The following is a 23,141-nucleotide window of genomic DNA, read 5'->3' as shown; positions in this document are numbered from 1 at the left end:
ACATGGAAAGGGAAAGGTCAAGAGTCAGACTGAAGAAGGATACAAGAAGTGTTCCGCAGGTGCTAATGCGCTCAGAACAAACGCTAGTGAAAAGATCATATTAACATGCATGTTTTGTAAGAAAGCAGGACATTGTATATTCAAGTATTGCAAATTCATAAAGGAACCGGTTGAAAACAGAGTAAAATATGTCAAGAGTGAAAAACTATGTTTTGGCTGCTTGAAACCTGGCCATTTATCTAAGAACTGTAAAAAACGAATGGTTTGCGAAACCTGTTCTAAGCGACACCCTACATGCTTACACGCAGATCGCTCAAAGAAAGACCAAGACCCTCAAGAAGACCAAGAATCAACGCAAGAGCACAAGGAAGCAAGCGAAGAAACAAAATCACAATTAACACAGAAAACTGATGACGTTGCTGAAGCGACAGCGCACAGCCACAGAGTTGTTCAAGATGGCAATAACACCCAGACATCAGCAATAATACCAGTCTATGTGTCAACGCCTACTGACTCCAGTAATGAAGTGCTTGTTTATGCTCTTTTAGATTCACAAAGTGACTCTTCTTTCATTTTAGAAGACATAGCAGATAATCTAGATGTTGTGGAGGCTATGTCGATAGCAGTGTGTGTCAGTCTTGACTGTTAATCAGGTGGTTCAGATTTTTTATCTTACCGGAGCCTGGGGCGCCGGCCAGAGCGCCACTTCGCGGCCGGGTTGTTTGGAAAGGCAAATGGTGCAGGATGGCGGAATAAGGAAGAGGCAGGTGGCTGCTTTAAGCAATTTATCCAACAGTTTGGCAATTAACATCCAAATTCACAACAGTGTCCATTAAAGTCCATTACAATGTGTCCCTTTGGTTTGGTTTCCTGCCGTGGAGGCCACTAGGTGAAACGTCGAGTGGTTGGATGAGTCTTGTGTGTTTGGGTGTCCGTAGTTATGGATATATGTCAAACAGGGCTGGCAATAAGGATTATATATGGCCTGGAGATGTGTATGTGTGGTCTCTCACATGGACGCACACTCGAGATTGGCACATTTTCAGCTCAGAGGAAAACACACGGATCAAATCACGAACTTCTATCGGCGGCACACTTTAACTTCGCCGTAACTGCTCCGACTGGTCGCACTCTCGCGCTCTCGCCCTGTCCCCCTCTCTCTCTCTCTCTCGACCGCGGCGCCGGAGCGATGAAGGACCCCGCCTAGCTGCCCGAACACTGCCTGCATAAAATAAGGAAATATGAGTCTTTTGTACACTAGATGTCAACAAAGAACAAGTAAAGCTTAAATTATCAACAATGTCATCGAAAAGGAAGATTGTGCACTGTAAAAGAATCAGAGACCTGCAAATCAGAGGGATATTCTCCATGGACAGAATAACAGTTCCCACCACATACACGCGTGAGTTCATCCCTGCAAATAAGAAACACATTCCTACCTTTGAGACTGCGAAGGCATGGTCTCATTTGGAGCATCTTACAGAGAGTATCGCTCCACCAATGGATTGTGAGATTGGTCTACTGATCGGCTACAACTGCCCACAAGCACTCATGCCCAGAGAGGTTGTGTGTGGAGAAAAGAACCAGCCATTCGCACAGAAGACTGACTTAGGCTGGAGCATAGTGAGTTATGGTGAGCTTGGCGAGTATGAAGATGATGCTATAGGATTGAGTCACCGCATCATTGTACGGCAAGTGACACCCAAGCCCAAACCAGCAGTTAAGCTCAAAAGTGAAGTGCACTTTGTCTGCAATACTCGGATCAAGGAAGTTTTCACTCCAGTAGATTTCCTAAGAGTACTGGAGTCCGACTTTAGTGAAAGAGTAGAAGAAGAGACACTTGTCTCTCAAGAGGATCTCAATTTTCTTACCCAGCTAAAGGAAGGCATCAAACATAAGCAGGATGGTCATTATGAGATGCCCCTCCCGTTCAAACAAGAAAGACCAAATCTTCCTAATAACAAGTCATATGCTGTGCAGCGTTTAAAGAGTCTAGAGAAGAGGCTTAAGAGAGATCAGAAGTACTGCTCAGACTATGTGAATTTCATGCAAGACATTATCACTCGTGGTGATGCAGAGAAGGTTCCAGTAGAAGCACTGGAAAACCGGCCAGCGTGGTATATTCCCCACCATGGAGTCTATCACCGACAAAAACCTGGCAAAATACGTGTGGTCTTCGATTGCTCAGCGAGGTTCCAGAACACAGCGTTGAATGACCACCTTCTCACCGGACCAGAACTCACAAACACTTTGGTGGGAGTACTTTGTAGATTTCGCAAAGGTCCAGTCGCTATCATGTGCGACGTGGAACGAATGTTTCATCAGTTCCATGTAAGACTTGAAGACCAAGATTATCTGAGATTCTTTTGGTGGGAGAATGGGGATCTAGAGTCACCACCATCAGTCTTTCGTATGCGAGTGCATCTGTTCGGTGCAGCTTCTTCCCCTGGTTGCGCCAATTTTGGTCTTAAACATCTAGCCACTGAAGGGCAGGAGGAATTTAGCCATGAGACAGTGAAATTCATCCAGCGAAATTTTTATGTGGATGATGGATTGGTAAGTGTCACATCCGACACTGAGGCAGTTCAGCTCATCAAGGAGGCTCGACAGCTTTGTAGCTCAGGCAAGCTCAGACTGCACAAGTTTGTCTGTAATAGCAGGAAGGTGATGGATACAATACCAGTTGAAGAGCGTTCAGAAAGTGTCAAAGAACAGGACATGACTTTAGGAGAACCGCTTATGGAAAGAGCGCTCGGAGTTCAATGGTGTGTTTTTTCTGATGATTTCCAGTTCAGAGTTACAGTCAAGGAACACCCACTGACTAGAAGAGGAGTTTTATCCACAGTGGCATCCATCTATGACCCCTTAGGGTTCGTTGCCCCTTTCATTCTGTTAGGGAAACAGATCTTACAACAAATGTGCCGAGAGAACATCAGTTGGGACGAGCCACTCACAGAAGGCCTCAGAACACAATGGGAAGCGTGGCTACAAGATCTACAAAACCTGTCCCAAGTAAAGATCAGAAGGTGCTTCGTTCCATTGCATTTCTCAGAAGGATCCAAGTACGAGCTTCACCACTTCTCAGACGCTAGCATCATAGGATAAGGGGAAGATTGCCAGAGTAGCAGATATTTATCCAAGTTTAGATGGAAGAGTCAGATAGGTAAAACTTCAGCTCAGTGACTCTTCATTAGACAGCCAAGGCAAACGCATTAAGAAGCCAATCTATCTAGATAGGCCTGTACAGAAGACAGTACTTTTGCTTGAGGCAGAGGAGTAATTAGTTGTTTCATAAAACACTCTGTTAAGTGTTGAAAGAAAAGTAAATCACATAGCTGTTGTGATTTGGTGGGAGTTTAACTGCCAAAATATTATTTGTCATTTAATTTATTATAATTTATTATTCATCAAACAATTGGCAAGTTGACTTTATTGATAATTTGTGTATAGTTGTCATGCAAGTTTTCTTTTCCTATTTGTGAATCGTTTGTACATGGAACAATAGGAAAGTAATTATATTGTTTGTTGCTCCGGGGACGTGTTTGAGAGTTGCACTGTTCATACTCATGCGTTCTTTACGTGGCAAGGCAAGTGCCGTCGGACATGATTGACAAGCTGAGTCTTTTGGTTGGCTGAATAAGAAGTTTCTGAAGTGACTTTTCTGCCAGCATTTGAAGCTCATTCCCCTCAGAATTATTGTGCAGTCATCGAGTTTGACGGTGACAAATTAATAAATGTCAGCTGTGTAAGAAGATTCGAGACTTGTGATGATTATCTGACGGGAGTGATAGTTAATGTTAATAAAGTTTTTGACAAAAAACGTATTCGTAAATATTTATCATGTCACTGATGGTGGAGTGGTACACTCGCCTGAGTTGTGTGCAGGCAACGTGGGTTCAGTTCCCACTCAGTGACGATGTCTATGTCTGCCCTGTGACTGGCTGGCGACCAGTTCAGGGTGTAGTGCGCCTTTCGCCCGTTGTCAGCTGGAATTGGCTCCAGCACTCTCCCGCGACCCTGTTCAGGATAAGCCGTGTGGATAATGACATGACATGACAAATATTTGTCATCTCATCAATATTTGCACAACAGAGTACTGAGTTTCGAGATCCTCACTATAATAGTTCTCAAAATTATATTTCTTATCAATTTAGGTTAGTTAAGGGATATTTTATTGACAATCTAATATCAATCTACAAAGATAGAAAAACAATTGGTGGTGGGGTGGCGCGAATCTTTTTCTTCTTGGTAGGGGCGGGCGTGAAATAATTGAGAAGCACTGCGAGTATAAGTTCGGTCGGAGAAACGTAAACGTCCCACTGCTGTTCCAGCAGCGGCTTCTCGGGGCATAAGCGGAAGTGACGCGAGAGATGACTCGCCAATGTGGCGTTAATTTAATTATTTGGTTAATTTTTTTTTATCAACCGAATTAAAATATTATATAAAATAAATATTAAAATAGAACATCCAGGTGTAAATAAAACCCACTGAGGCAAAGAAATATATATGGAAAATACGCGCTTAAAGCATGACGTCATAAGCAAGCGCGCAGCTTCCGAAGGACCTCGACCACATCCACACCGGAACAAAAGCAGTTCACCGCTAAATTCTTCTGATTTAGTGTGGAACTGACTGTAATTTTCTCAAAGGATGTCCAGTGCTACTCTAAAGGACTACGACATAATTCATTAAGTCTTTGTGTCCCGATAACCTCATCTTCGCGCGTTGATGCTTTTCGGCGTAGTTAGCTTAGCTTGTTAGCTAGCTAGCTGCTAACAAAAATAATAATAATAATAAATAATAATGCCTTTATTAGTCTCACAATGGGGAAATTCGAGATTCGAACCCAGGCCTCCTGGGGAGACTGGGTCCTGAACGCGGCGCCTTAGACCACTCGGCCATCCTGGCAGCCAAGAGGCACATGACTCATCGCCAAGCAGAGATCAAGTGCGGATTTTTGGGAATTATCATTTGAATATGTGTGAAAGAACGACACCCATGTACAAAGTGGATCTTTGTGGAATAAAAGAAGAGAACGAGCAACATCTTCAACTGCTGGACGAAGTTTGCAACCAGCCTCGTGTTGTGCCACTCAAAGCAGGTTTGTACACGTTTTACTCTCATTTGCTTTGTCAAGAACGACTTTCTATCGTTAAAAATATGCATCACAACATTAAGTTGTTTGGGGAAATGCGTCCAAGGTTATTGCCGTTTTATTTTTAAATATTGCTCGTCGGTTTGCTGAACATTTGTTTTTGCCAAATGAAATCAGTGCAGAAAATATATGCCAAAGAATAACCAATAAGGGGGGGGTGAATTCCATGTTTTTTTTTTTTTTTTATAAAATTTGAACTGATTATTTAACATTTTACATTTTCTGGTATTTATATCTTGTTCAAGCAATTCCTTCCGGAAGGAATTCTGCCTGACTCTAAAAAATCTGCACACTGGGGCGAAAACATCAATGGCGGTTGATCAATTTTAGTGGATAAAACACAAAATATTAAGTTTTTAAAAAAAATCAAGCACGTAATGGTCTTATTTATTAACTTTGTACTGGCTTCGTCGGGTGAGAGTCAATGAACCTCCGGTGGATCTGCACTGTTTTGTGCACATGTGCGTAGTTTCACCCCATCCAAACATTTAAAATACATTGAATGCATCCATCCAGGGTTGCACGGATCTCGATCAGTGAACAAGCGCATGCTGCAAGGAATGCATCTGCATCTTTAGCTTTCTATGGGCTTAAAAAGGGAGTACGCCACAACCCCATTTTCTACCAACAAGGCCAGGAACATTTAGTTCCTGGTCATAAAGTTCCTGTGTCCCAGATGGTTTGCATCTCCCCCGCAACTCATAGTTCTTGATCATTTATGCAAATGACAATGATGACGGAACAATGGGAGGTGTTGTGTTACTTTGTTACTCATTACTGACACCCTATGGCTGTTAAGCATCGTTGCAGTTCCAAAATAATTCAGTGAACTCTTAAAATATTTTGGTGTATCTTAGTCGAATTTGAATACATATTGGATAACTTTAAAATATACAGTCATTATTCAAATATGTCAACATGAAAGTCAGAGTGAAAGTGTTGTTGCTTAATGCTGATGTGTAGGGATTTTGACTCTTCAAACATAATGTTGTTTTAAAATTTATTTAAAAACAGAAATTTTATAAAAAATAAAAAGGGGAATGTTGGAATGTACTAGCAGGCTAAATGTAAATCATGCAATAAATAGCGACTCTGATGCCAGGGCCCCTTTAATTCTTTTAGGGATCCAGATTATAATGGAAGCAAAAATACCCACGATGAAACTATCCATAAATGCAAAAAGAAATACTTGTAAACATATTTCACTTGAAGGATTCCTATTTTATCAATGACATTATGTTGCGATGGCCCCCAGTGGCCCCCATTAAAAAGTTAGGGTCCCACAACAGGTGTTCCATCAGACGTGTGTGTGTGCTAACTTCAGCTCGCTTCCAGAAACGTCTGTGAGTATGTCAGGAATGAAATCGGCATCAGCCGCAACATGCTTCCTTTTTAAATGCTCGTTTATCACTGTTGTGCTGCGAAAGGGAGGTTTACACCGTAGGACGTAATTTTGTGAAATGCCCCCATGGTCCGATCCAAATCGGGGTCGCACGCATCGCTCCGTGTGCGGCAGGCACAAGTCAAGGTAGCACGGTAGGAACAATATAAGACAAAGTCGCCGCCTGAACTTTGATTTGACCAAACCAAATTTGTCTTTTTGTGTCCTGCAGACGTCAGACAAAATGATCTCCGTTCTGTGAAAGAGGAGCCAGACTTGACTCACATCAAAAAGGAGGAGGTGGAGATCAACAAGTCACCAGTGAACGTTGTCCATATAAAGACTGAAGATGAAAACAAGGATGAGAGTGAGGACAACAGAGGGGTGCTTCCTTTTTAAATGCTCGTTTATCACAGCTGTGCTGCTAGAAAAGGGAGGTTTACATCGTCAAACGTAATTTTGTGAAATGTCCCCATGGTCCGGTCCAAGTTGGGGTCGCACGCATTGCTCCGTGTGCGGCAGGCATAAGTCAAGGTAGCACGGTAGAAACAATATAAGACAAAGTCGCCGCATGAGGTTTGACTTGACCAAACCAAATTTGTGTTTGTCTTTTTGTGTCCTGCAGACGTCTGTGAAAACGATCTCCGTTCTGTGAAAGAAGAGCCAGACTTGACTCATATCAAAAAGGAGGAGGAGGAGATCAACAAGTCACCACTGAACGTTGTCCCTATAAAGACTGAAGATGAAAACAAGGATGAGAGTGAGGACAACAGAGGGGCGGAGCCTCCAAGCAGCAGCTCAAGACATCACGTGACAACAGAAGGTGATGAAGACCACTGGGGGCCATCACAAGCACAAAATGAGGACATATTATCAGACACTCATGACGATGATGATGATGAAGATGATGGGCAAGCCAAAGGTGAAAGGGCATGTCACACTGACTCATTAACTTCAAAGCTGTCGTTAAAACCGCACACAAGAACACACAGCGGAGATAAACCTTTTTCCTGCTCAGTTTGTGGAAAATGCTTCTCTCGAAAGTCTTCTTTAGTAAGGCACACAAGAACGCACAGTGGAGAAAAACCTTTTTCCTGCTTGTTTTGTGACAAAAGCTTTTCTCTAAAGTCACATTTAACAAGCCACACAAGAACACACAGTGGTGAAAAACCTTTTTCCTGCTCAATTTGTGACAAAAGCTTTTCTCTAAAGTCACATTTAACAAGCCACACAAGAACACACAGTGGTGAAAAACCTTTTTCCTGCTCAGATTGTGGTAAAAGCTTCTCCGAGAATTCTAATTTCACAAGGCATGCAAGAACACACAGTGGAGTAAAACCTTTTTCTTGCTCAATTTGTGGCAAGAGTTTCTCTCAAAAGTCGCATTTAACAAGCCACACAAGAAAGCACAGTGGTGAAAAACCTTTTTCCTGCTCAGTTTGTGGAAAATGCTTCTCTCGAAAGTCTTCTTTAGTAAGGCACACAAGAACGCACAGTGGAGAAAAACCTTTTTCCTGCTTGTTTTGTGGTCAAAGCTTTTCTCTAAAATCAAATTTAACAAGCCACACAAGAACACACAGTGGTGAAAAACCTTTTTCCTGCTCAATTTGTGGCAAAAGCTTTTCTCTAAAGTCACATTTAACAAGCCACACAAGAACACACAGTGGTGAAAAACCCTTTTCCTGCTCAGATTGTGGTAAAAGCTTCTCAGAGAATTCTAATTTCACAAGGCACGCAAGAACACACAGTGGAGAAAAACCTTTTTCTTGCTCAATTTGTGGCAAGAGTTTCTCTCAAAAGTCTCATTTAGTAAGGCACACAAGAAAGCACAGTGGTAAAAAACCTTTTTCCTGCTCAGTTTGTGCCAAGAGTTTCTCTCAAAAGTTGCATTTAACAAACCACACAAGAACGCACAGTGGAGAAAAACCTTTTTCCTGCTCAGTTTGTGGCAAAAGCTTCTCTCAAAAGTTGCATTTACGAATCCACACAAGAACGCACAGTGGAGACAAGCCATTCAGTTGCAGCGTTTGTGCTAAAACATTCTTCACTAAACAGCATGCTGAGAGACACAATTGTGCTGGTGAGAATTGCAGCGATACTTGAAGATTAAAAAAATAAGAAAAAAAATGAAAGAACCGACTCTTTGTGGTAAGATGTAAATGTGATTTTCAATAAAATATGAAATTGAATTTTGCAAAGCTCTTTTATTGACACAAAGCCAATGTGATCAGTGCCAGAAGAACCATTGTGTCTGAGTGATGATGAGTTTTTTTGTGTGTTAACATCAAACATGTAAATAAAATTTATTGCCTTTGCCTGGAATAACATTTGTTAACATTATGCTTTTCAGTTGTCTTTTTAATCGTACTTAATGGAAAAGGTGTGAGAAGAAACGGTGCTTATGAAATCGGTGCCTTCCACAATCATCAATAAAATCACTTGTTCCACTTGCTCAACTGGCCTTCATTACGCAGTGTGAAAAGGTGAAAAACAGAACTCGAAGTTGAACTATAAAAAGAACCAGACAGAGAAATGCAAATTGTCTCAGTTTCTCTCAAAGGTTTTGGAATGTCAGGAGTTGGCAACTTGATGGCGACTGGAATCAGTGCTGGTTTTCTCGCTGTGTTTGGCTGGCTCGTATATGTATGGTTCATTGAACATAACTCAAACTCTTCAAATATGCCCTCATATACATTTAATATTTCGCTTTCTGAATAAATTTCTGACTGCCCAAATACACTTTCTAGGTTGAGCTCTATCAAGCGTTTGGGGTTTATTGCTAAGCAGAATCTCACTTCGGGAAAACTATCATTTTGTCAAATATACCAAATATTTTTTTTCATGCTCTATTATATTTTTTATACATTGGATTATTTATATAGTGAAATGGGAAAATATTAAAATGTAAAATTGGAAATCACATACAGACTTAATTCAATTAATAACAAATATAGAAACATTTTATAAATATTGAACTATTTGAGAAGAGTCCTGATCTTGAAATAAATATTGAATTATAAAAAATACTTAAAAAATTAATTCAATAACCCGACCCCGGATGAGCGGCAGAAAATGGCTGGATGGATGGAATAATTTAAATTGCATACATATTCAAATGAACAAATTTGTTAAGAAATATTCAAGTGTGAAATAAAAAGGTTTAAATTAATTGATATAATTTTGCATATTAAAATAATTGAATAAATATTGTAGTATTACATCAGCAAGCTTAAATATACATTGAAATAAAAAAAAGTCATGTATTTTTAAATGGCCTAATATAGATCTGGGAAGTAATTCTCTTTATGAAACTATGAAGGGACTGGAGCTCACAGAAGTGACCAGTCTTGGTTCTGAAGTTCCGATGTAACCAAATACTGCCCTGAGAGAAAATAGGCCTGAGCATTGTTTATGGTGGGGGCAATTCTCTCGCCAGGTCAGTGACCTTCCAGGGTATGGAAGTAATTTAAGGTGGTCACGAGTAGACTGGTCGTATCAACGGGGAGACGCATCTGCTCTCCCTCTGGGGGACTTTTGGAGGGAAATCCCGAAGACTAGCGGGATGGGAATGCATATGCAACAAGGGAAAATTAGATATTCATGTCCTATTTGGGCATTCCCCATAAGAAGGGAATGTCTGAGAGGGGGCTCGCACGTTTTTGGGGAGACTTCTTTTGACATCAGCATGTGACGAGAATAAAATCTTTCTTCTTTCTTTTGTTCTTTTCCATCACCAATCCAGCCTTGCTCGGCTGCCTCTCCTGAAGGCAGCAAGGACCCACACTTCAAAGACAAAATATACTACATATTGAAAGAAAAATAATACTCCAATGTTGAAATAAGTATAGAATTGAATGAATAAACAACAAAGAAATAAATACCTCCTGGAAAATATTATTTTCAACATTTGTCAACATTTTTCTTTCTTGCACATTCTTAAACAAACATAATTTTTTTTTTTACTTTTAATTTTTAAGTTACTTCAGTGCATTTCACACCTGTGCCTTCAGTGAAGTCCTACTTTGTTCTCCTTGAATAAATCCCCATGAAAATACCATAATTTATGACACCACGGCTGGACAAATAATATACAGAAACACACTTACGCACCACTGAGTGAGTGTTGGACGATATAGCTTCTCTTGAAAGGTCCGACTTGAAAATGTCCTTGCAAGTGTATCTGCAATAAAAAATCACACTTTTCCCTCCTTCGGCCATTGTGGTTTAAAAAAAGAAAGAATATATTTCAGATTTTTGAACGGTCGCCAGTTACGACTTTTTGGTGTGTTGGTTCGGCATAGCGCCGCACTGCGCCGCAGTATTGGAACTCACTGGAGTTGCATCTTCATTTGAAGTTTGAAAAACACAACAAAAACCTACGATATTTCGTCCGAAAATTGACAGTCGGAAGTTTTCTTACCTTCTGCGCATGTTTACAAGTGGCGACAAGTTCGTTCAAATCCGAACATTTCGGATTCTGACATGACTAAAGTAGCTCGCATATTTTTAAGTAGACAATTCAGTTGCGAGTAAGGAAGGGAGTAATATTTGATTATTGGCTGTTAATTCGTTAGCTCCATGATGTGACCTGACATCGTGTCATTGACTGTGTTCTGTTTATGCTATGAAACTTATGGAGGCAGCGCCACAGGCACTGGTCTTAAAGGAACACACAAATTTCCCACACTCATATTTTACTCATGTGATTACTCAATTAATAGGCTCCCCTGGACTTAAAATTGATATCTGGATTGCTGTAATATCATTTTCCCAATTTAACATGAAGATTTCTTAATTATTAAAACTACAATTAACATTTTCAATAACTGCACAGGATGATACATGCTGTTGTGAGCAGGGTTTCATGGTTGATGATGAAAACAAGACTGTGTAATTGTAATTCTGTTGTAATTCTTTCGAGGCAGGAACTGTCCGAAAAAAAAATTCATGCAATTTGTAATCACACACTTTGTCATCCAAAAAGTCACTCAGGGCAAGGTAATTTAATCTTTGGGAAGGAGAAAAAAAATTGTCACTTGCCCAAGTTGGGCAAGTAATTTGGCCACTCGGGCAAGGCAAATTTTGGCACTTGCCCTAAGGGCAAGCAGTTTTTAAAGTTAACTTCGAAGCCTGCGAGTGAACCACAGCATTGTTGCAAGTTCGTTCGGAGAAACGTAAACGTCCCACTGCAGTTGCAGCAGCGGATTCTCCGGGCAAAGGCAGAAGTGACGTAAGAGCTGACTCGCCAATGTGGCGTTAATTTATTTTTTTAAATTTTTTTTTTATCAACCGAATTCAAATATTATATAAAATATATATTAAAATAGAACATCAAGGTGTAAAAACAGACACAGAGGCAAAGAAATATATTTGAAAAATACGTGTCTGAAGCATGACGTCATTAGCAAGCGTGCAGCTTCCGAAGGACCTCGACCACATAAAAAAAAAAATAAATAAATAAAATAAAAAAATAAATTAAAAAAAAATAAATTAAAAAAAAAAAAAAAAAAAAAAAAGGACCTCGACCACATCCACCGACCCGTCCACACCGGAACAAAAACACCCATCGCTAAATTCTTCTGATTTAGTGTGGAACTGACTGTAATTTTCTCACAGGATGTAATTCGTTAAGTCTTTGTGTCCCGATAACCTCATTTTCGCGCGTTGATGCTTTTCGGCGTAGTTAGCTTAGCTTGCTAGCTAGCTAGCCGCTAACGAAAAGAGGCACATGACTCAAAGCCAAGCAAAGATCAAGTGCGGATTTTTTGGAATTATCATTTGAAAATGTGTGAAAGAACGACACCCAAGTGCAAAGAGGAACTTTGTGGAATAAAAGAAGAGAACGAGCAACATCTTCAACTGCTGGGCGAAGGTTGGAAGCAGCCTCGTGTTGTGCTACACAAAGCAGGTTTGTACCGGTGTTACTCTCATTTGCTTTGTAAAGAACGACTTTCCATCGTTAAAAATATGCATCACAACATTAAGTTGTTTGGGGAAATGCGTTCAAGGTTATTGCCGTTTTATTTTTAAATATTGACTTTTACTTGCAGGTCTGCTGAACATTTGTTTATGCCAAATTAAATCAGTGCACAAAATAATTGCCAAAGAATAACCAATAGTGGGGGGTGAACTCCATGTTTTTTTCCAGTATAAAATTTGAACTGATTATTTCACATTTGACATATGACAATGTCAAAGTGTTCATGTTTTTCCATTCTTTATGAGTTTGCATATACAAATTACTTTGCTGTGCTTCAATAAAACGCCGCACAGGAGCGGGAAAGCTTTTCTCTTTGGTGGACTGCTCCTTGCAAGTGACAAAGACAATCTTGGTTGGGTGATTCATTTATCAAGGCTTGTCTCGTTTTTGACAAACACTCTGACATATCTTGTTCAAGCAATTCCTTATGGAATGATTGAACCTGACTCTAAAAACTGTGCACACTGTGGCAAAAAGATCAATGGCGTTGATGAATTTTAGTGGCTATAACACAATGGATTAAGTTTTTGAAAAAATCAAGTACGTATTGGTCCTATGTATTTATGAAATTTTTACTGGCTCGGTCAATGAACCTCGGGTGGTCCCGCACAGTTTTGTGCACGTGTGCGTAGTTTCACCTCATCCAAACATTTAAAATTCATTGAATGCATCCATCCAAGGTTGCACGGATCTCATCGGTGATCAAGCGCATGCTGCAAGGAATGCATCTGCATCTTTGGCTTACTATGGGCTTAAAAAGGGAGAACGTCACAACCCCCTTTTCTACCAACAAGGCCAGGAACATTTAGTTCCTGATAATAAAGTTCCTGTGGCCCAGGTGGTTTGCATCTCCCCCACAACTCAAAGTTCTTGATAATTTATGCAAATGACAATGATGATGTCTAATGATGTATCAGTGGGAGGTCTTGTGTTCCTTTGTTACTCATTACTGACACCCTATGGCTGTTAAGCATCATTGCAGTTACAAAATAATTCAGTGAACTCGAATAATATTATGGTGTATCTTAGTCTAATTTTAATACATATTGAATAACTTTAAAATACACCTTATTCATATATGTCAGAGTGAAAGTGTTGTTGCTTAATTTATGCATAGGGATTTTGATTCTTCACACGTAATTTTGTTTTCAAATTTATTTAGAAACAGAAATTTTATTAAAAAAAATTAAAAAGGGGAATGTTGGAATGTACTAGAAACAATATAAGACAAAGTCGCCGCCTGAGCTTTGACCAAACCAAATTTGTCTTTTTGTGTCCTACAGACGTCAGTGCAAACGATCTCCGTTCTGTGAAAGAGGAGCCAAACTTGACTCACATCAAAAAGGAGGAGGAGGAGATTAACAAGTCACCAGTGAACGTTGTCCCTACAAAGAGTGAAGATGAAAACAAGGATGAGAGTGAGGACAAGAGAGGGGCGGAGCCTCCAAGCAGCAGCTCAAGTCATCACGTGACAACAGAAGGTGATGAAGACCACTGGGGACCATCACAAGCACAAAATGAGGACACATTATCAGACGCTCATGACGATGATGATGATGATGATGGGCAAGCTAAAGGTGAAAGGGCATGTCACACTGACTCATTAACTTTGTGTTTAAAAGGGCACAAATAAACACACAGTGGTGAAAACCCTTTTTCTTGCTCAGTTCATGGTAAAAGCTCTCAAAACGCAACGTTAACAAGACACACAAGAACACACTGGAGAAAAAACATTTTCCTGCTCAGTTTGTGGCAAGAGTTTCTCCCGAAAATCACATTTAACAAGCCACACAAGAACACACAGTGGTGAAAAACCTTTTTCTTGCTCAGTTTGTGGAAAATGCTTCTCGGAAAAGACATATTTAACAGAACACAAAAGAACACACAGTGGTGAAAAACCTTTTTCCTGCTCAGTTTGTGGCAAGAGTTTCTCTCAAAAGGCAAATTTAACAAGTCACACAAGAATACATAGTGGAGAAAAACCTTTGTCCTGCTCAATTTGTGGAAAAAGCTTCTCTCAAAATTCAAGTTTAACAATCCACACAAGAACACACAGTGGTGAAAACCCCTTTTCCTGTTCAGTTTGCGGAAAAGGTTTCTCTCAAAAGTCTCATTTGGTAACGCACATGAGAACACACAGTGGTGAAAAATCTTTTTCATGCTTAGTTTGTGGAAAATGTTTCTCTCAAAAGGCGAATTTAACAAGCCACACAAGAACACACAGTGGAGACAAGCCAATTAGTTGCAGCGTTTGTGCGAAAAAATTCGCCACTAAACAGCAAGCTGAGAGACACAATTGTGCTGGTGACAATAGCAGCGATCCTTAAAGCTTAAAAAAAAGACAAAAAAAACTGAAGGAACTGACTCTTTGTGGAAAGATGATGTTGGAGTTCAGTCACCATGGAAATGAGAAGTAGTTTCGTAAATCAACCTTTAAAAGCCAAACTTACGCCAATGCATGTTCGTTTTTTGTACTCAAGAAGAAAAGGGTCAAATAAAGACTCAACAACAACTGATTAGAGTTCCGATATGTAGTTTCTTCAATTTCTGGAGTTCAGGAAATAGTACAAACACAGATATCTGGGCGTCTTTTTCTTAATCTCACGAGAAAACTGCACTTGGGCGAGCACAGTCGAAAAATGCGGGCCATCTTTCAGCCCAGCTTCAGTTTTTATAGGAGTTTTTTATGTCAAGGGTAATGTAGGTTGAATCGGTTGTCCTCGCTCCCTCCCACGGCACGGGTCCACGTCCAAGGGAAGGTCCTCCCCAGGTTAGTCATCGTCTGGATAAGTTGATTCCCGTCTGGTCCCGTAGACTGGCACGCCAAGGCTGGCCTTCCCTGGCGGGCAGTCTCTCCGTCGCTCGCCTCGCTGGCATTCCTCTGGAATCTTGTCGGAGTGCATGTGTGTGCAGGTGTACGTGTATGTGCAAGTGTGTATGTGCGTGTGCTCCGATCTCCAATTGTTCTGTCTTTCGGAATGTGTTTTTGCGATAGCGTCTATGTGAGTCCTCCAGTGCCCAATTTGGTATGTTTGCATCTCTACAGCCAATGTGGAGAATGTGCTTCGTCGTATTTGTCTATGAAGTGCTGTGAATGTGAGGGCAGCTCATGGAAATGCTATGTGTGCAAATTTGTTCTCACTACTGAGAATTTCAATAAAGTTCACACATTTAAACTAAGTACTATAAATTTAGCATATGAGAAAAATATAATAAATCAGAAAACATCAGGACTACAATCCCAGTTATTCTTGTGACCCGTGCTTCTAGTTCCATTTGATAAATGCTTCTTGTTTCATCAATGTTTAAAATATTCAGTAAATATGAACCTGCTAACTTTGATAATCGACATTCTGTCCCGTATGTGTTTAAAATAATGCCAGTAATCGTAATACAATCCTTTAATCCCCGCCGAAAAATATTTTACCATCAAAATGAAAACGCAACCTGTGGCCACAAAAAATGCATGCGGCAAGAAATATACTATGACCCCCCCCCCCCCTAGTGGGGTCGATCCCAATCAAAGTTATATGAGCCAACAAAAAGTAACAAATTAATTAGTGCCGTCCCGCAATTAAATTTCTTAACTAAATAATCGCAACACTACCGTCATTAATTGCACTCAATCACTTTTTTTTAACTTGTTTGTGAAGCTTGTATCAGGCACTTGAATAAGATATTGTAATTAACGTAGACCCACCAAATTTTATATCTATATCTATTTCAATTCCCAGACTGTTGTAAAAGCTTTCTTTGAATATAATCTAGACCAGGGGTGCTCACACTTTTTCAGCATGCGAGCTACTTTCAAAATGACCGAGTCAAAATGATCTACCCACTACAAAAATGCAAAACATCGATTTATTTTCAAATGTATTAAGGATTATTTGTACGTACAATGTATGTTGATGTACCTTACATAACCAAATGAGCCAATATTGCAAAACACACATAATTAACTATTAACATTTTTTAAATTAACTGAGTTTACTTTGATGACTTGCACTGAATTGAATCAGCCAGGGATGCATAGTCCGGACTGCTGATAGCCAGCCTCAAACACACTTCCAAATGTTCATCAGTCATGGTGGAACGGTATTTGGACTTAATGATCTTCATGTAAGAAAAGGCTGACTCACATAAATAAGTGGAGCCGAATAATGCAGTCAAAGAGATAGCACATTTCCTCATGTTAGGGTACTTTTCCTCCGTGAGTAAGTTCCAGAACTGTCCATGAGCTCTCGACTTCAGTTCAATGTCGGTTTGTAGAGTCAAAATCTCATCTTCCACTCCAGAAGAGTTCATGTGAAACAGTGATGCAATGTTTGATGCGAGTGAATCAACCTCAACATCTTCCTGAAAAGGATAGCACATGAATGTAGCAACTGGCTCGAGCAAAGAAAAGTCTTGAAAGCGTTTGTTAAATTCTGACAGACAACCGGTGATCTGCTCCGTGTAGCGTGCACTGTCAAGTTGCTCACAGGCCTTCCCTTGCGTCTCCAACTCTGACGCCAGGTTCTGGAAATTTGCCAAATCATGGTGCTGCAGCTTTGTGGAGAAATGTTGCATCTTTCGTTTGAAAGCGTGAACTGAGCTGATCATATTGGTCACTGTTTTGTCTTTTCCTTGCAGCTCAAGATTAAGGTCATTCAACAAGTTTGTCAGATCGGTTAAAAATGCCAAGTCTAACAGCCACTGGCCGTCATTTAGCTGCTTGTATTCTGCATGTCCAGATACACGGAAAAACTCCTTAATCTCCGGACAGAGCTCTCGAAATCTTTTGAGGAATTTCCCACGACTAAGCCATCTCACGTCAGTATGTAGCAACAACTCAGAGTGGTTGCAGCCAGCCTTCTCCAGATGTGCACGGAATAACCGTCTTTGAAGAGATCTGGCTCGAATAGAACATGCGATCTTCGTTGCCACATCCATGATCTCTTTCATGTTAAGCATTTTAGCGCATAGGGCTTGTTTGTGGATAATGCAATGGTAATTCAAGAAGTCTGGGAACGCATCATCCTGCCTGCACTTGGCAATAAATCCATTCACACGCCCAACCATTGCAGGTGCTCCATCTGAGGTGATAGACACCAATTTGTACATTGGGAGCTCAGTTTTCTCGATAAAGTTTTTAAACGTCTGAAATATGTCCTCTCCTCGCGTCTGTTCTTTCATGGGAAGTACTGTTCATAGCTCCTCTTTTGCAGTGATATCACTTCACACCATGCGAATGAAAACGCACATCTGGGCTGTGTCACTCACATCCGTAGATTCGTCCAACTGCAGTGAGAAAAATTCACAATTTCTGATGTCCGTCCACATTTGCTGGGTTAAATCCTCGGCCATGGCATCACAGCGACGTGTAACTGTATGTCTTGACAACTGCAGAGCTTTGATTGAAGATAATATCTCTGCCTTATTTTTAAAGTCCCGGAACAATGAGTCAGCTGCTTCAACGAATGCCTCTTTTACCATCTCTCCGTCTTGGAAGGACTTCTTGTTTTTAACAATGGCGTGACACACCCGGAACGATGCTTCGGTGGCCGCCTTCACTTTTGAAGTATGTTGTGTGAAAAATGACTGCTGTCTTGTCAACTGGGATTTTAGTTCATTCACCTTTCTCTTTCTTAGCTCGCTTTTCGGCGGGAAGTCGTTTTCGTATCTTTCTTGAACAGTCCGAAAATGCCGCTCCACATTTCCCTTCTTTGGTACTGCGATGATAGAATGGCATATGAGGCAAACGCACTTCGAAAATGACATTGTGAAAAAAAAGTCCACCTCCCATTCTGTATGGAAATGATATGTTTTTGCCTTTTTACTTGGTCCAGCTCCTTCACTCATTTTAGTGACCATAAACTTTAGCGAGGGCTTAAAATCTGACACAATTCGCCGACTAGCTTAGCACTTTGCGTCGTTGTTTACGCATGAGCGGTGACCTAAAGGTCAAAATTCAGTTGTTATCTGACTGGTTGTCCTGTATGTCAATCAAGTAACGGGGATGGATGATAGGCTGACATCGTAAGTTCTGCTGCACTTAGAGCCGTTGTTTGATTTGATTGGTCAACAGAATGGCAACATTCAGTTGTCATCTGAATGGCTGCCTTGTATATTAATCAAGTGACGGCATTGATGCTAGGATGATATTTTTTTAATGTCACGCCGCGATCGACCAGTACCACCTCCGCGATCGACCGGTAGATCGCGATCGACTTAATGAGCACCCCTGATCTAGACAGTGGCATCCTCACAGGCATTGCCCCGAGAAACAATTTTCCAACGTATACATTTCGTTGTGCCGATAATCACCACAATCCAGCAGTGTTGGTTCACATTTATGTGCGAATGATAATATATGATAAGATATAATATGGCACAATGTTAGAATTTGGCTTCGCAAGATGGGCAAATTATTCCTGAATTCAGGAAAATGTAGTTCACTGAGTTCAAATAACTAAATGTTTAGAGATTATAAATTAAGCGCTGAGCTAACGCTCCAATTTTGACCGTTTTTTGGCAAATCTTCAAAGCAAACCAAATGAAATAGTTACCATTTATGATAAAAATAAATAAATACAAATCCCAAACTAGAATTACGCAGATACCAAATTAATTTACGGGAAGAATAGGTGCTCTCCAAGACGTAGACAGCTCCAAGAACCGCTGCAGTCTTCACCTCCTATTGTCTCCCGAATGCCTCCCTCCACCTCCAGGCTGTGCCAACTCTGATTCTGTCAACTGGGTGAGGGTGTAGAGACAGTAAAACAACTGGGGGAGCTGTGGAGCAGAGCCCAAAATCAGTCGGGCCCCGTGTCCACAACCCATCCGGCAGAGACGCACACAGAGCTACCTCTCCCGAGTGACCCGCTTCGTGAAATTTTGAAATGTAGTCACGTTCCCAAAACCGAAGAATTTGTAGTGGGTGCTGAAGTATGATACCCTGTTAGTGACGCGGAGTATTCAACATTTGTAATAGACGTCTGAACCCAGCCAACCGCCTCTCCACACCGCTTTACCATGGGGCCTAGATCTTTAGTATGAAGACGCGCATCAATAGTCAATGCGATTTGTGGCTTGGCGAAAGTAAACAATTCATACCATTTCTGCTGCTCAGGGACAAGGCACGCATGCGAGGCAACGCCGGTAGACATAACACATATATAATCCTAATGCAAGATGAACTCCTGACTAAATTTGGATGAATGCATTTTGATAAACCAAATCATGTGTGCGATCATATGTACAGTGTACAATGTACTGGGTCAATTGGTGAATGGGTGGAGGTTGGATCAGGAACAGGGCATACCCACCGCGGGAGGATGGAGAACCAGGTTTCAGAGCTGCCCTCAGATGTTTCATTTCAGCCAGTGGAATGGAGGAGAGCACCACATATGCTCCGTGGCCCCCTGTCATGGAATGGGGTACCAGCGGGTTGGTGTCAATAGTGCGTTGGGAGTGGGTAACGGTGGCGCCCCCTGCGCTGGTTGAGCTCTGGGCGACAGGAATGGCACCGGACCAGAAGATGGCACATTCCAGAAAGTGGCTCGGTATGTGCAGTTTATCACCCAGTGACCCCACAGCAAGAGCACACCCCACTCACAACCCCCGTCTATAACCACCCCTACCTCTGTTACCGCAATCCCGACCTCGTTGACCGGCCGGGTACGGACAGCCAGTCTGCTGGGGTGCCGCGTCACCCGAACCTTGCCTAGGAGCAGCAGAAGCGGAAGGCGCAGGTGCAATGGGAGCTGCATGCATTAGCTGCCCCCCCCCCTTTTTTTTCATTTTTTTTATTTTATCATTTTTAGCCCTCTTGGCCACCTGAACCTGCAATTTTTAGTAACGCTCCTTAATCCAATCCCACATTTTCCTTTTCTGATGTCGTGCAAAATGATGTAAAAAAAAATGTGTTCTCCTGAGACTGATCATTTTTTCATTGATGGACTGTTTCACATGATGTCCGTAACCGGAAGGACACACCCAAAGGACGGCCAACTGGAACAGCTGCGGAATGACGACATTATTGGATGGGTCACTGCCGGAAGTCTCACTCCATTCACGTCTCGCCCTGGCCACATAGACCAGGCCTGTCTCCTCCGCTCCCCACCTGAAAGATACAGCAACATCGGCCCCAACGGGGCCAGAAATATCTGATGCACGGCACGACCAATCTCACCTGAGGTGTCCCCAATCAGCCGGTGACCATCATGCTGGTCTGTAGGTCTGGCCTCGGCCTCAAGTAAGGACAGTTCCTGACAAGTAAATTTTGTCCCGCATGTAACTCTGTAATCCCCTCTACGAAGAACCTACCCTTGCGTTAAGTGAGTAATTTTCATAAAAACAGCGCCACCGCCAACTTAACTGAAATTAACCTCAAGTATCACCGCTGTGGTGCCGTATATTATGGAAAAGTCTTAACAATACAACAAAATTCTGCTCTGTCCTGGACTGGGTGTGTGTTATCTATTCGTGCACCCAATGTGAATATTAAAACTGCGGAGCACATGAGCAGGCTAAAGCAACAACTATATCTTAATCTGTTTTCATGGAACCTAACTTAGAATATCTTATATCTCCCTCCTTGTTGAGGAGAAACTCCGGCCGGGATGGGCGTGATGCGGCGCTATTTGAAGCGTTCTCCGACCTTCAGGTCACACACGTCATATGTCACCTCAAACCTGTGGAGAGAACTGGAGGAGTGGCACTTGCAAGCGAGAAGGGGTAAATTACCTCCCTTCTGAAACGTTCAGTTTTGCATAAATTTTGTGTAATAACGTCAATCAATCATTCACGTGATGCTTGAATTTGATTAGTCCAATCTGTCTCCAATAACAATTTGAAAATCAGTACTTGGGAGTGCAATAGGGATTCAGGTTGATCAGACCTGTCCGCCCATTGCATCCTATGTGCTGTTCGGGCTTACTGGTGCCCTCAATCAGGTTTCTTTCCTGAGGCCCGTCCCTTAAACATTCACTCAAACCACTTAGACATACAAACACTTTTTCTGTCACACTTTCATTCACCAAAAAGATACTTTCCAATTCCACACAGAGACCCCTCCCTCGGCGCTAATTTAGCCTCAATTTAGCCAGCATATGCCAAAGTTTACCACTGCGTTTGTGGATTTTCCCATTCAGTCCCCGCGATGTAGTTTCTCCTGTTCCTCCTGGACGTGGCTGACGATCCTGCACCTGTGACGTCAAACAGCTCATAGATGTGGACGTTAGCATTCTGGTAATTATGGAATGCTGTCTTGTCCCTTAAAAGTTGTCATGTCAGGGCTGGTGTCGCATCGTCATAAAACATCTGTCGTCCACCTTTGTTACATTTGATACACATCAGTTAATAAATCAGCTGCCGAACTATTTAATCCAACTTTATACTTGGCAAACTTCTCATCAATTGCTAGACATCTCCTGTTCTAAAGATTTTCTTTAAACATGATCATAAAATGTTTCAATTAAAACCTATCCCAAAAACCTAATCCTTTTGTGTCATGGTCCGTTTTGTCCTGTCATGTTTTTGTTTTGTGTTTGCCCAGCTGGAGTGGGGGCGTTTCCTTCCAGCGCTTGTTCCTGTTCATGTCGTCATGGCTGGAGAGACACGCCCACCAGCCACACACCTGTCACTCGACAAGTCATTGATTACTGCACTATTTAAACACTCAACGCTGACTACTCAGCGTCGGAATATTCCTCTTACTCATGCTCATGTCCCAAGTTGTGAATTCTAGACACCTTGTTATTGCATTCCGTGTACCTTGTTCCCGTTCATTGTTTGTGTTTCCGTTTTCATTTATTGATCTTCTCGGTTGAGCTCAATTGGTTTTCCTTGCCCTTCTGCGGTAAGCGATTTTTGTTCATTTTGTTCCTTGCCTTTTGCAAGCCTTTTTCGTTCCCGTCGTTATTCCCCTGGTGTCAGTTTTTCCACCAGCGTCTTTCGTGGCACTTTGTCGGTATTGCGTATGATTATATATCTTATATATATTGTCCGCACCCCAGCCACGCCTCCCCATCTCCAACCCTCACAAACAGCTACCGTCCATCGGCCACTCGACCCCCATCTTTCCAACCTCATATCTGCAACTCCCCCTGCTCATCCAACTGCTCCCACCATTTTCCCCACACTCTTCACCCTGCTTGCTTTGACTTTTTTCTTTCAATTTCCTAATCAACTCAGAGTTTCCAATGGTCACATTTCGTACGTCCGCAAGACACATGCTCAATGAAGCCTTTGTGTTTCGGTTTCATATACTTTTTATCTCAAGTAATTTCATCGCCAATCCTAATTTAATTGCAAATCATCCCCTGAAATGTTTATACCAATCATAATTTTACACTCCCACCATTTCCCCATTTTTAATCAACTACGACTCAAGCAGTGTGGAACTCTCATCGGAGAAAGGTCCATCCTATCACAGATTTTTCCGTGTTTTGGATTCTCCTCTCTGGACTAACAAAATATCCACAACTTCATTATTTATTCACTCCAACCAATCAGGCAGTTTTATTTTATCACCGTTATGTTTCCCCCTGTTCTGCTTCAGGGTTGCATTCACTCACACGATCGCTTGAACTTTCACACGATATATTGTATGCACCACACGTTACTTTAAGCATGTTTTGTTG

General features: G+C 41.5%; 1 protein-coding gene across 1 annotated transcript; it reads left to right on the top strand.

Annotated features, from left to right (window-relative positions):
- Positions 1-1,299: 1,299 nt before the first annotated feature.
- Positions 1,300-8,847, top strand: LOC148341607 (uncharacterized). The gene is made up of 3 exons (XM_088282927.1): positions 1,300-2,623; positions 6,769-6,903; positions 7,162-8,847. The coding sequence occupies exons 1-3, from the start codon at positions 1,300-1,302 to the stop codon at positions 8,637-8,639; spliced, it is 2,937 nt and encodes a 978-aa protein (XP_088139053.1). The 3' UTR covers positions 8,640-8,847.
- Positions 8,848-23,141: the final 14,294 nt, after the last annotated feature.

The sequence above is a fragment of the Idiotropiscis lumnitzeri genome, chromosome 2 (assembly GCF_059441095.1).
Source record: "Idiotropiscis lumnitzeri isolate Australia: NSW breed Sydney's pygmy pipehorse chromosome 2, RoL_Ilum_1.0, whole genome shotgun sequence".
NCBI lineage: Eukaryota > Metazoa > Chordata > Actinopteri > Syngnathiformes > Syngnathidae > Idiotropiscis > Idiotropiscis lumnitzeri.
The sequence above is the reverse complement of the archived record's forward strand: the minus strand, read 5'-3'. Positions and strand labels throughout refer to the sequence as shown.

Excerpts from the sequence above, each read along its gene's own strand:
- LOC148341607 (XM_088282927.1), top strand. The coding sequence starts at position 1,300 with ATGTCATCGAAAAGGAAGATTGTGCACTGTAAAAGAATCAGAGACCTG. Across the intron at positions 2,624-6,768 it reads TCGACAGCTTTGTAGCTCAG|ACGTCAGACAAAATGATCTC; the intron begins GCAAGCTCAGAC and ends TGTGTCCTGCAG. Across the intron at positions 6,904-7,161 it reads AGATGAAAACAAGGATGAGA|ACGTCTGTGAAAACGATCTC; the intron begins GTGAGGACAACA and ends TGTGTCCTGCAG.